This window comes from Cyprinus carpio, chromosome B23 (genome assembly GCF_018340385.1).
Source record: "Cyprinus carpio isolate SPL01 chromosome B23, ASM1834038v1, whole genome shotgun sequence".
Lineage (NCBI taxonomy): Eukaryota > Metazoa > Chordata > Actinopteri > Cypriniformes > Cyprinidae > Cyprinus > Cyprinus carpio.
The window spans coordinates 25425567-25439588 of NC_056619.1; the positions used below are offsets into that span (position 1 = coordinate 25425567).

At 42.0% G+C, this 14022-nt stretch overlaps 2 protein-coding genes across 2 annotated transcripts in view; both read right to left on the bottom strand.

Moving 5' to 3' along the window:
* The window catches only part of LOC109061200 (E3 ubiquitin-protein ligase TRIM39-like), a 112674-nt gene that overhangs the window by 16023 nt on the left and 82629 nt on the right, over nt 1–14022 (bottom strand). The window lies entirely within an intron of this gene.
* LOC122141972 (zinc-binding protein A33-like) lies at nt 5439–6595 on the bottom strand. The gene is given in 3 exon segments (XM_042750994.1): nt 5439–6088; nt 6192–6218; nt 6529–6595. Coding segments are annotated over 3 exon segments (624 nt in total). The 3' UTR covers nt 5439–5558.

The following is a 14022-nucleotide window of genomic DNA, read 5'->3' on the forward strand; positions in this document are numbered from 1 at the left end:
AAGTACCCCCTCCATCAGATGACAGGTGCGTCACAGCGCGCGTCACGAGCCACCACGAGAGAGCGCCAGAATTCAAATAAACAATCTTCCACCTATCTTATACTTTTTTTAGTGGATCGTCTCATTCTGTTTGTGACACTGTACGCTGCAAAACCATGCCGTTTTTTTTACTACCAATACGCAGTTTCTGAGCGTGAGTTATTCCATAACGAACACAAACACTACTGTCCCTGAAGAACTGAAACGTAAACAAAGGAATTATCATCTATATCAAAACGTTATTGCTTTGTTGGACTAAACGTGCTCCATGAGATGTCGTTCAGTGGACCCTTACCTTTATAACTAAACCAGGATTTACAGCTGTGGATGTGTTTATGACTCGTTATTACGACGAATCTGGTATGTACTGCGTTTTTATTCTTCATGTTTTGATGTGTACTGCTTACACAAATCTAGCAAATACATTCTTTATAAGCTTTTCATTGTAAAACAGCGGTCTGTCGTCGATGCTTGAGGCTTAGATCTTTATAATGATATATAGTTTGTCAAGATTAAATTTGTCCCGTTTTATTTAATCTATTCGCAAACATTGACATGTGCAAACAAAGAGAGTTCAGTGCGCCCATGTCCTGGTGCACGTTAACAGGTAAATCTGTATTTGCAGATATTTGACATTTTGGACAATATTTACTTCAGTCAGTCACGTTCGACGTTACGTCAGTGACTGACGAATTGGGATCTCGCTAGAGAGACAAATTGCCTTTGAGTGTTAACAAAACAAGTCAATGAATTTTGGCGTGCGAGATTTGCACCATCCACTGGGCCCCGCAGCGCAGGTATATAAGGAGAGTGTGTGCAGTCGCACATTCAGCTTTTTGCTTCGGAGTCGAACCAGCTACCAAGCAAGAGTGTCGTCAAGACTGTTGACAGACGGGTGTTGGTGTTACGGCGCGTCGGGGGGGTTGCCAGTGCTGCTGCTTGATCTCAGCGTGCTGCAGCTTCCCACTCTGTGGTCACACTGCAACTTCTCCTGGGCGTTTCAACACTTCGGTGTTCTAAAAGAGCAATTCTAATAGAACAAATACTAAAAGACCTCCACGAGTGACGTGGCATCTTTTTAAAGATGTCTTTCCACTTGTGCGTTTTGTTAAACTCGTGCCTTTCCTTGCTTTTCCACGGGCAGTCTGCAGTGGCATATCAATTGCCTCGAGCTGCTGGCAGTATGGCTTGCTCTGTGCCGCTTCAAATCGAGGCTACGTGACAAGCACATACTGGTCCAGATGGACAATACTGCGACCGTTGTGTACATCAACCACCAGGGCGGTCTACGCTCCCGTCGCATGTCGCAACTTGCTCGCCATCTCCTCCTTTGGATTCAGAAGCATCTGAGGTCGCTTCGTGCTGTTCATGCCCAGGCGAGCTCAATCCTGCAGCTGATGAGCTCTCATGTCAGCCTGCCCTTCCGGGAGAATGGCGACTCCATCCCGAGACAGTCCAGCTGATCTGGAGATGCTTCGGGGATGCTCAGGTAGACATGTTTGCCTCTCCGGACACGTCCCACTGCCAGCTGTTTTATTCCCTGTCCGAGGGGACCCTCGGCATGGATGCACTGGCACACAGCTGGCACCAGGGCCTAAGCAAGTAGGACGAGGAACAGGTCCTCTTGGTAGCACCATACTGGCCCAATCGGACTTGGTTTCCAGAATTGATGCTCCTCACGACAGCCACGTCTATGCCGTATTCCTCTGAGGAAGGATCTCCTTTCTCAGAGAGTGGGCACCCTCTGGCACCCACACCCAGATCTGTGGAATCTCCACGTGTGGTCTCTGGACGGGACGTGGAGGTTCTAGGAGGTTTACCTCCAGCGGTAGTAAACACCATCACTTCAGCTAGAGCACCCCCTACGAGGCACACCTACGCGCTGAAGTGGGACCTGTTCATCAGTTGGTGTTCATCCCACCGGGAAGACCCCCGTAGATGCCCAATCGTGGTTGTGTTCTCCTTTCTGCAGGATGGGCTGGAGCGAAGGCTGTCTCCCTCCACCCTCAAAGTGTATGTTGCCGCTATTGCTGCACATCACAAAGCAGTAGACGGCAAGTCTGTTGGGAAGCACGACCTGGTCATCAGGTTCCTTAAAGGGCAAGGTGGCTGAATCCTCCTCGCCATCACCTGGTACCCTCTTGGGATCTCCCCTTGGTCCTGACGGCCTTGAAGCAGGAGCCCTTCGAGCCTCTGCAGTCAGTAGATCTTAAGTTTCTTTTGCCGAAAGACAGTGCTCCTCACTGCAACGGCTTCAGTCAAGAGGCTCGGGGACCTGCAGGCATTTTCGGTCGACGATACGTGCCTTGAATTCGGGCCGGCCAACTCTCTTGTTGTCCTGAGACCCCGGCCTGGATATGTGCCCAAAGTTCCCAATACGCCTTTCAGGGATCAGGTCGTGAACTTACAAGTGCTGCCCCGGAAGGAGGCAAACCCAGCTGTCGCTCTGCTCTGTCCCGTTCGTGCCTTGCGCATTTACGTGGACCGCAAACAGAGCTTCAAGACCTCAGACCAGCTCTTTATCTGTTTCAGAGGACAGCAGAAGGGAAAGGCTGTCTCCAAACAAAGACTTGCCCACTGGATAGTGGAGGCTATAGTCTTAGCATTTCAGGCCCAACATTTACCGTGCCCCCTCGGAGTGAGAGCACACTCTACGAGAGGTGTGGCTTCTTCCTGGGAGTTGGCACGGGGCACCTCGATAGCAGACATCTGTGAAGCTGCTGGCTGGGCGACACCTAACACATTTGCGAGATTCTATAATCTCCGTGTAGAGCCTGTGTCCTCTTTTGTACTGGCCTCAGGTGGTCAGTAGCTCCAGACTCGCTCGGTGTCCATCACGCTTGCTGCGCCATTCCCCTCTGCGGACCGGATATGTGCGCCTAAATGCTTCTCAGTTCAGTTTCCCTTTTGGCGAACCCTGTTGAAGTTCCTCCTGCACCCTCGGCAGTCAGGCGTGGCAGAGCGCCCGACGCCAGGTCCAGCACTCGTGTGTATGCCCAAGGTTAGCCCTTGTGCTGGGATAGGTGCCCGTGTGTAGTGATTCCCTCTTCAGGTGATCCCACATGTGTATTCTTCCACAGTATGGCTTCCCTCACGGTAAGCCTGTGTCTTTCCCTGGTAGAGATCTCTCTGCCATCTCTGCTGCGTAGTGATCTCACCCCAGGCGTGCTGAGTCTACCACAGGGGCTTCCATATGTAGCACTGCCCTATGGTCAGTCCATATGTGTAATTTCCACATGTTACCTCCTATACGCAGGATGTGGCTTCCATAGCATTCCCCTACTTGGGTACACTTTCCCAGTGTTATCCATATCCCACTGTACAGAACAGCAGTGGTGGGTTCCTCTGCCTAAGCCCTGTCCTATCTTCCGTCCCTACTAGTGTGGGGGGGACTTGCCGGCTTTCGCAGGTCATTGGAGGGTGTCCGCAATAGTGGCATTTTCCATACAGATCCCAATTCTTCAGTCACTGACGTAACGTCAAACGTGACTGACTGAAAGGAAACGTCTCGGTTACGTACAGTAACCCTTGTTCTCTGAAGGAGGGAATGGAGACATTACGTTCTGTCACCACAGTTGCTGTACCACCACTATACGGCCGAGGCACACTGTCTTGGCTCCTCAGCGAAAAACTGAATGTGCGACTGCATGCGCTCTCCTTATATACCCGCGTTGCGGGGCGGGGTGCGCGATGCAAATCTCGCACGCCAACATTCATTGGCTTGTTTTGTTAACACTCGAAGGCGATTCGTCTCTCTAGCGAGATCCCAATTAGTCAGTCACTGACGTAACATCTCTGTTCCCTCCTTCAGGGAAGGAGGGTTACCATACGTAAATGAGACGTTTCTGCTCTTCATGTAAATGTCCATCTGTTGATGTGGACACACACTCTTCTCTCTCATTCACATGCAGTGAGTAGATCTGTGGATCAGTGTTTGTATATGATGTGTGTGGAAAATCTGGATTGATTTTATAGAACAGTATCCTGAAATACAAACCTGAATCCTCCAAACTGGACTCAGTTAAAGAATTCCTCTCAGAAATCTGGTTTACATACATTATGTTTAAAACATTAACACCTTAATTTATTCGCCTACTATTTTTTAACCAGAGTGCAGCAGTATGTAGTATGCAGTGCTGAATACGTCTGATAAGGAGACAAATGGGGTTTAATTTTTATTGCTGACAAAATTAACACTAGATTCAGGACAAGCCAAAAACACCGTTTGGAAAATGGATTCATGGTGTACTCGCTTATTATATACATTTTGTAAATTTTGAACATAAAAAAAGTTATGGACTGCAGCTTTTTTAAAGTTAAATGTGGCTAATGTACATCCAATTTTAATTCAAATGCTGGACGTCTGATAATGAGACAAACAGCGGGTTTATATGTTTGATATTTCGAGGCAATATTTATTTAGTTTTCTGTTTTGGCAAATGTTTATTTATAAAGTATTGGAAGCTATTTGATGGTTTGGGGCAATATTTTACTTTATTTATCAACAATGGCAAATATTAATAAATTCATTAATTGAATTAAAATTTTGTATGTTTGTTTGTATTGTCAGATAAACATTTGCATAAACTAATAGGCATAACCTGTGACTGAATGTATGATGAATTTTTAATATGTTAAATTATTATTACTATTATTATTTTTTGGCTTCTTTGTCATCTGAATACAGGCAGCTCTTATTTCTCAGTGTCTCAGAGGCTTGATGCAGTGAATGTCTTGTAAACGCTGTCCTCTGCTGGACACAAGTTCATCCTCTGTGAATATCAAATATATGAATATCTGCCTTTGAATCATGATGATGAGTGCCATTCTGTGTCAAAAGAGACTGATCCTGCCTCACTTACAGACTGTCCTCTGAAACCTTCAGCGCTGCTTTGTTAGTCCTCTCTAAGGAGGAGAGAAGCTTCATCATGTCAGACACATTTCAGAATTATTTAATATGTATATTTTATTTGCAGTAGAACATACAAAACATATTAAATATTTAAACTGATGAAATTTACCATTTGAACCCTGTTTGAAGTTGTATATTATGACAAAATTAAAAGAAATCAAAAAATTTTAATCTGCACACCAGGTAAAAAAAAAATGTCAGTATTTATTGAAATGAGCTTCCATTTGTGGAAATCAAAATCCCATTTCCGGTTTTCACGGTCCACATATTTACAAACATTTCATTTTAAACATGAAAAAATGTAACAATTAAAGCTTTTGCATAGTTTCCATAGTGTTTCCATGTTTTCTACAAATCAAAACCGGAAATCGAGGGGTTATGATGTCACTGTCAGGCGACACAATGACACTAGACGCGGTCCATGTCACTAGTTAAAATGGCTAATTTCTCTGGATTTAAACATTCTTTGAAACATTTGAGATAATGTAAGTACACAAGTCAGCAAAATATATAACACTGTTCTAGTGGTTTTTGGATATTTTAATAAAAAAATCTTACTTATTGGGCCTTTAATCTTTTCACATTTTGTTTCATATTTCAGAGCAATTTATTTGTTAACAGGTGTGATGATCAGTGGTTTTGAGTTTTTACCTCCTTCATTAAGGCCTGGACTAAAGTATGGATAGAGTTTGTCTCCAGTGAAAGAGTAGATATTAGATCTGGAGCCTACATCATAAAAAGAGATCAGACCCTCCTCATAATCCACAAACACTCCCACAATCTCTGGTTTCACTTTCAGAGATAAAGAGACAGATGGACTTTCACAAGCTTTATACTGATTCATATTCCTCAGAACCACAGTCCAGTATCTATTCTCAGGAGTCAGTTTGTTTTTCTCCTTCCTGTTAATAGATTCTCTGGCCACTCCTAAACTCCACCCAGTCTTTCACTTCACCTGCACCTCATAGTAAAATCTGCCAGAACTGAATCCCTGCTTTGCCAGAACAGAAAGAGTTTTATCAAATCTTTTTGGGTTTTCTGGGATGTCCTGCTTTATGTCTCCATGACTGACTTGTTTTCCATCATCAGACAGGATGAGTTTTGGATGCGCTGTATCAGGATCCAGAGTCACATCCACTAGATGAGAGATCAGACATTATCAATCAACTTCATAACAAATATTTTCATATAATACAGATTATAAAATTAATTGAAGAAAATGGTGTCAGTCACTCTGTACCTGCAAACTTCTGCAAACACTTCAACCCTGTGGACACAGATGACAATATAATGATTAATTATTTATTTATTGTGATATTTCATGTCAACACTGAGAATCAGTAGCAGTTTATAAAACAATGTAAGAAATTGTGTTAAGCTGCAATATTCTGAATCGTCATTGTGAGGTGCGAAAAGTTTTTAGACTGATTAATTTTAGTCAGATTTCTGGTTACTGATGTAATTCCTGAGTGCAGTTTGTACAGGTATGTTAATACTTACATCATGTTTATTACATGTTTAAGTTTAGATAGATATTCACTTAAGAAATCTGTTCACTATATTTGATATTCACATACCAGTTTGACCAATTTTATTTAGTCTCCCATCTAGAGTTTTCTCCAGCTGAATCAGAGCTCTATTCATTGAATATGTAACGGGTACCGGGGCACTTGAGTATTGCTTTTCTCCCCTTCAATTTTTGTACAGCTCATCCTCAAATACTTATTTTGGTCACTTGTAGTCACTATGTGCTTTCAGATCTCTACTATCACTACCAACACTCGGAGAGCACGCTATGTACGTCGAAGGAAGGCCTGCCTGACAAATCTAAGGCCTGTCCCTCTGACCTCTACTCCAACGCTCTCTATTCCAGTTGGTCTCTGGAACTGCCAGTCCGCTGTTAACAAAGCAGACTTCATTTCTTCTATTGCTACTCATTCTGGTCTCAGCCTCATGGCACTGACTGAGACCTGGATCAAACCTGAGGACACTGCCACTCCCGCAGCCCTCTCCACTCATTTCACTTGTTCCCACACCCCTCGTACGACTGGGAGGGGTGGAGGTACTGGTCTCCTTATATCGAAAGATTGGAAATTTGATCTTCAACCACCACCTACAGGTCACGGTTCATTTGAATCACATGCTGTTACTGTAACCCACCCTTTTAAAATCCACTTTGTGGTCATTTATCGTCCCCCAGGTCAATTGGGAAACTTCTTTGGAGGAGTTGGACGTGCTGCTTTCAAACTATCCTGAAGATGGTACTCCTCTGGTACTGCTTGGTGACTTCAACATCCACCTAGATAAACCCCAGGCTGCTTGATTAATATTAGACTTTGTCTGGGTTGTTCTTATTAGGGTTTCTAATACAGCGACTCACAAATCGGGCAACCAACTGGACCTCATCTACACGCGCTGTTGCTCAGTGGACAACACTTTAGTTACTCCACTGCACACCTCAGACCACTTCCTCATTACTGCTAATCTAGCACTTACTCCTGAAGCGGCACACGCTCCAACGCGGGTCACCTTTCGACGGAACCTACGCTCACTCTCTCCATCTCACCTATCCTCTGTGGTTGCATCCTCACTTCCTTCACTCTCGCAGTTTTCAGCTCTGGACACGAACAGTGCTACGGACACTTTTTGTTCCACTCTGACCTCTTGCTTGGACAACTTTTGCCCACTGTCGTCTAGACCAGCACGCACCACCCCATCTGCCCCCTGGCTGTCCGATGTACTCCGTGAACATCGCTCTAAACTCAGGGCTGCAGAGAAGAAATGGCTTAAATCAAGAAACTCTACCGACCTCAGTGTGTATCAGTCTCTCCTCTCTTCCTTCTCTGCAAACGTCTTCACTGCTAAAACATCATATTACCACGACAAAATTAACAACTGTTGTGAAGCTCGGACACTCTTCAAAACCTTCTCTTCTCTTCTTAATCCGCCTCCACCTCCTCCTCAATCGACTCTTACAGCTGATGACTTTGCAGTTTTCTTCACAAATAAGACAAGAACCATCAGTGACCAATTCTCCACACCGCAGACTGAGGATAACTTCACAACGACTAATGCTCACTCGTTCTCCTCCTTCTCTCCACTCTCAGAGACGGACGTTTCCAAACTTATCCTGTCCAGTCATCCTACTACTTGCCCACTGGATCCGATCCCCACTCACCTCCTTCAAGCGATTTCTTCTTCAGTCATACCTTCACTTACTCACATTATCAACTCCTCTCTTCACTCTGGAATATTTCCCTCAGCATTTAAGCAGGCTCGGGTAAGCCCACTGCTGAAGAAACCATCTCTAAATCCAGCACTTCTAGAAAACTACAGACCGGTATCCCTTCTTCCATTCATTGCAAAGACACTCGAACGAGCTGTGTTCAACCAGCTCTCTATGTTTCTTGTACAGAACAACCTCCTGGACAGCAACCAATCTGGCTTCAAAAGTGGCCACTCAACTGAGACTGCCCTGCTCTCGGTTACTGAAGCCCTGCGACTGGCAAGAGCAGCTTCAAAATCCTCAGGACTCATTTTGCTGGACCTGTCTGCTGCTTTTGACACTGTTAATCACCAGATTCTCCTATCCACCCTCAGAAAGATGGGCATCTCTGGAACCGCTCTCCAGTGGCTTAACTCCTACCTGTCTGATAGATCCTTCATGGTGTCTTGGAGGGGTGAAGTTTCTAAGTCACAACAACTTGCTACTGGGGTTCCTCAAGGCTCAGTACTTGGACCGCTTCTCTTCTCCATCTACATGACGTCATTAGGATCTGTCATTCAGAAGCATGGCTTTTCCTATCACTGCTACGCTGATGACACTCAACTCTACTTCTCATTCCAACCAGATGACCCGACGGTAGTTGCTCGCATTTCAGCCTGTCTGAGTGACATTTCTAGCTGGATGAATGACCATCACCTTCAGCTCAACCTTACCAAGACTGAACTGCTGGTGGTTCCAGCTAACCCATCGTTTCATCACAACTTCTCTATACAGCTGGGTTCGTCAACCATAACTCCTTCCAGGACAGCCAGAAACCTAGGAGTTGTGATGGATCATCAGTTAAGCTTCACAGACCATATTGCTACAACGACGCGGTCCTGTAGATTTGCCTTATTCAACATTAGGAAGATTAGACCCTTCCTGTCAGAGCAATCCACCCAACTTCTTGTCCAAGCTCTTGTTCTCTCCAGACTGGACTATTGCAATGCTCTCCTGGCGGGCCTTCCTGCATGTACTATCAAGCCTCTACAACTGATCCAGAATGCAGCAGCGAGGGTTGTCTTCAATGAGCCAAAAACAGCCCATGTTACTCCTCTCCTCATCAGGTTACACTGCCGCTCGCATCAAATTAAAGGTACTGATGCTTGCCTACAAAACGACCACTGGCACGGCGCCAACTTACCTAAACTCACTAGTTCAATCTTATGCACCCTCCAGAAGTTTGCGCTCTGCAAGTGAACGACGCCTTGTGTTGCCATCCCAAAGAGGTTCAAAATCACTCTCACGGACTTTTTCCTGGACTGCTCCCAGCTGGTGGAATGACCTCCCGATCTCAATTCGAACAGCTGAGTCTTTACTCATTTTCAAAAAACATCTAAAGACTCATCTTTTTCGCCTGCACTTAACCAACTAATACTAGTACTTACCTTTTTTCTTTTTCTTTTCTATCATATTCCAAAAAAAAAAAAAAAAAAAAATACAAAAAAAAAACCTGGCTACGTGTTCTGTACTAGACTAACTGAGACTTGTCATAGCACTTGTATACCGTTGTTGTTCTCTCGTTGATCTGATTGTTTCTACTGTTCTCATTTGTAAGTCGCTTTGGATAAAAGCGTCTGCTAAATGATTAAATGTAAATGTAATGTAAATGTTTCAGACAGCTTCGAAATAAATGTACAGTCGCCATCAGGAATGCTAAAGCCTTTATTGCTAAAACTACGATTAATTTAAATAATCCTAAAAAATTTTGGCAGAATATAAAATATATAACAGGGAACAAAAAATCATCCGATTTTCCTTCACGTATAAATATGGATTCCACGGTCATCTCTGATAAAGAGCAAATACTTAACCATTTTAATAAGCATTTTATTGATTCTGGGTCTTTATTCGTGTCATACAATCTTTGGTCCTCAAATAATGACTTTGTTAGTGCAAAAACTAGTCTTACAAAGGAAGAGTTCTCTTTTTGTTCACATCAAGAGTACTGATGTCCATAAAGCACTTAAATCGCTTGATATAAACAAATCTCCAGGCCCTGACTGTGTGGAAACTATTTATTTGAAAATGGCAGCTGATATCATTTCGACCCCTTTAACTTATCTTTTTAATCTTTCATTAGACACTGGTGTTATTCCTGAAATCTGGAAATCAGCTTTTGTTATCCCCTTATTAAAAGGGGGAGACTCTACTATACTAGATAATTATAGGCCAATCTCTAAGCTTTGTGTTCTATCAAAAATTGTAAAAAGTTTTATTAGAGATCAAGTGACTTGTTATTTGAATGTTCACAAAGTTCTATCTAGTAATCAATCTGGGTTTCGCAAAAAACACAGTACCACTACAGCCGTTATGAAAGTTTTAAATGACATCATTGGATCAGTTGATAAAGGTGATTACTGTGCTTCTCTTTTTATTGATTTATCAAAGGCTTTTGACACAGTGGATCATGAGATATTGCTGCATAGATTAAGGAGTGTTGGCTTATCAAAACATGTTATTTTTTGGTTTAAAAATTATTTAATTAATAGAACCCAATGTGTTCAGGCTGAGGGCAAAAATTCAGGACTGTTGGAGATTGTTAAAGGAGTTCCTCAAGGATCCGTGTTAGGGCCCTTTTTATTTACTATCTACATAAACAGTATCGACTATGGTAATCAAGACGTTAATTTACATTTTTACGCAGATGACACTTTTATGTATTGTGGTGCACCTTCAAAACAGCAAGCCTTGATTAAACTCCAAGCGGCATTTGATGTTTTTCAGTCACGGCTTCATACACTAAAACTTGTTCTGAATGCTGATAAAACTAAAATCATGTTATTCTCAAGCTCGAAAAAGGCGGTAGACAACTTTATTCCTCTTCAGACTTTGCAAGGTAATGTAATTGAGTTAGTGAAAGAATATAAATATCTTGGTATCACTATCGATGATAAATTATCTTTTGGGTCTCATATAACTAATTTAACGAAACAATTAAAAATAAAGCTTGGGTTTTATTTTAGAAATAAGTTCTGTTTTTCATTTAATGTAAGAAAGAGGTTAGTTTCTGCTACTTTCTTGCCTGTACTCGATTATGGTGATGTGGTTTATCAATTTGCTTCTTCTCAACTTCTTTCTTCTTTGGATGCTGTTTATCACAGCGCTTTAAGATTTATATCAGATAGTAAACCTTTAACTCATCATTGTATATTGTATAATAGAGTATCCTGGCCATCTTTGTCTATTAGAAGGAAAATTCATTTTTACTTAATCATTTATAAAACTATTCTGGGGTTGTTGCCTTCATATTTAGGTTGTCTAATTCAAAAGAAAAGTGTTGGGAAATATTCCCTCCGGTCTTATAATTGTTTTACTCTCTCTGTCCCATTTGTCAGAACTGAACTGGGAAAAAGGGCTTTTATGTACGCAGCTCCGTTTGAATGGAATTTAATCCAAACGAAATTGAAATTACAAACTCTGTTGCCTATGGAACATTTTAAATCTATTACTTGGTCACTCGAAGAAGATTCACTGATTTGTAATTGTTTTTAGTGTTTCAAATTGTGTATTTGTTGTTTTAATTTGTAAGTGTGATGTAACTGCTGTCCATTCTTGGCCAGGACTCTCCTGTGAAAGAGATTTTAATCTCAGAGAGATTTTCCTGGTTAAATAAAGGTCAAATAAAAAAATAAATAAATTTGTTTCTCTGTTTTGCCACGGGATGTAACTAGAATTTACACAAGCTCCAGTCTGGATCCAGAACACCTGAGTAGAGATGATGCCAACCCCTCAGAGGACCTCAGATGATGCTAACCCAGAGACAACATACAGAACTACCACATCTTGCTATAAGTTTGATTGCATAATTGCTGTTAATAGTGTTAGTGTTATCGTCTGTTTGTTTACGTCTTTTATTAATTTTTCTGAACATTTCTGCCGTATGCACATAAACTGACAGTCACCACTGATAAGCTAGTACTAAATATTGTAGAAACTTAATTTTCTGTAAAGTTGCTTTGCAATGATTTGTATATCGTAAAAAGCGCTATACAAATAAACTTGAATTGAATTGAATAGAGAATGAGAAGTTGACGTCACCCCACGTTGAGTTCTGGGAAACTGTTTTGTTTATCTGCCATACTGGGAGGATTGCGCTACCACTCCGCTATTGAGTTTGGGGCAGTATTTTGATTCTCTGTTGTGATTGTGAAAAATGTCTCCATTGTATGTCATTCATTCTGCATCGAGAATTGCAAAAGTAACTCCGGTACTCATTCTGAAAGAAAACTGGACAGTGCAGTATGTTTTTTCACCTTTTTTTCTGTCTAAAACCCCCAAGGGAAGCAGTTCACGGAGATGACGAGAAGACACCGGATAGTAAATCTACAGACGTAAAAATCAACAGACGACCCGGTCCTGCAGATTTGCCTTATACAACATTAGGAAGATTAGACCCTTCCTGTCAGAGCTAGCCACCCAACTTCTTGTCCAAGCTCTTGTTCTCTCCAGACTGGACTATTGTAATGCTCTCCTGGCGGGCCTTCCTGCATGTACTATCAAGCCTCTACAACTGATCCAGAATGCAGCAGCGAGGGTTGTCTTCAATGAGCCGAAAACAGCCCATGTTACTCCTCTCCTCATCAGGTTACACTGGCTACCAGTAGCAGCTCGCATCAAATTCAAGGTACTGATGCTTGCCTAGAAGATGACTACTGGCCCGGCACCAACATACCTAAGCTCATTAGTTCAATCTTATATGCCCTCCAGAAGTTTGCGCTCTACAAGTGAACGACGCCTTGTGGTGCCATCCCAAAGAGGTTCAAAATCACTCTCACAGACCTTTTCCTGGACTGCTCCCAGCTGGTGGAATGACCTCCCGATCTCAATTCGAACAGCTGAGTCTTTACTTATTTTCAAAAAACATCTAAAGACTCATATTTTTCACCAGCACTTAACCAATTAATACTAGCAGTTACCTTTTTCTTTTCTTGTCTAGCATATTCTTAAATAAAATAAATAAATAAATAAAAACCCTGGTTACGTGTTCTGTACTAGACTAACTGAGACTTGTCATGGCACTTGTATACTGTTGTTCTCTTATTGGTCTGATTGCTTCTATTGTTCTCATTTGTAAGTTGCTTTGGATAAAAGCGTCTGCTAAATTATTAAATGTAAATGTAAAGAAATGGACCGACTTTTGTCAGCTTGTTGAACAAACAGTTTATTTGGATAATCTAACATATGACGGCTGAAGCTGCAGAGTGCGTCCAGCGGGCGACACGGTTTTCACACTAATCAGATCAAAGTAAACAAAATTCTACAAAACTTAAGGGATAAAATCTAATTATCATGCGGAGTGATAAACTTGCTTCTCTTCCAGTGTTAATTTTGTTGATGAATAATTTTCATCAATTAATTTTTTTTCACAGACGACAGTGAGACGATAATGAACTAAACTTTTTTTAATGACTAAAACTATGATGAAAATCTTTTGACATTTTCGTCAACAAATAAAAACGAAATGAAAATGTTAAGGAGGGATGATTTGGGAAGAGATTAATTCAGAATGAATCTGCTGCATAGTTAGGAGATTAGATGCATACTTATGAACTGGCGGGAAATAAGCTAAAATACACTTGCTGCACGTCTCATAAAACATTAAAAAATGTCAATATGTGGGAGTAGGAGAAGAGCAGACATATATATAAATCTGACGATGCAAGAGAGAACTCAATTCGGTCCAGTATTCTGAGCGCAGACACTGAAGCATACAGAGAGCGAGTCTCACAGCGCGCAAGTACTCTTTTGCTTTACATGAACGGAGACTTACACACAAAATGATGTTGAATTGTCTGTTTTGACA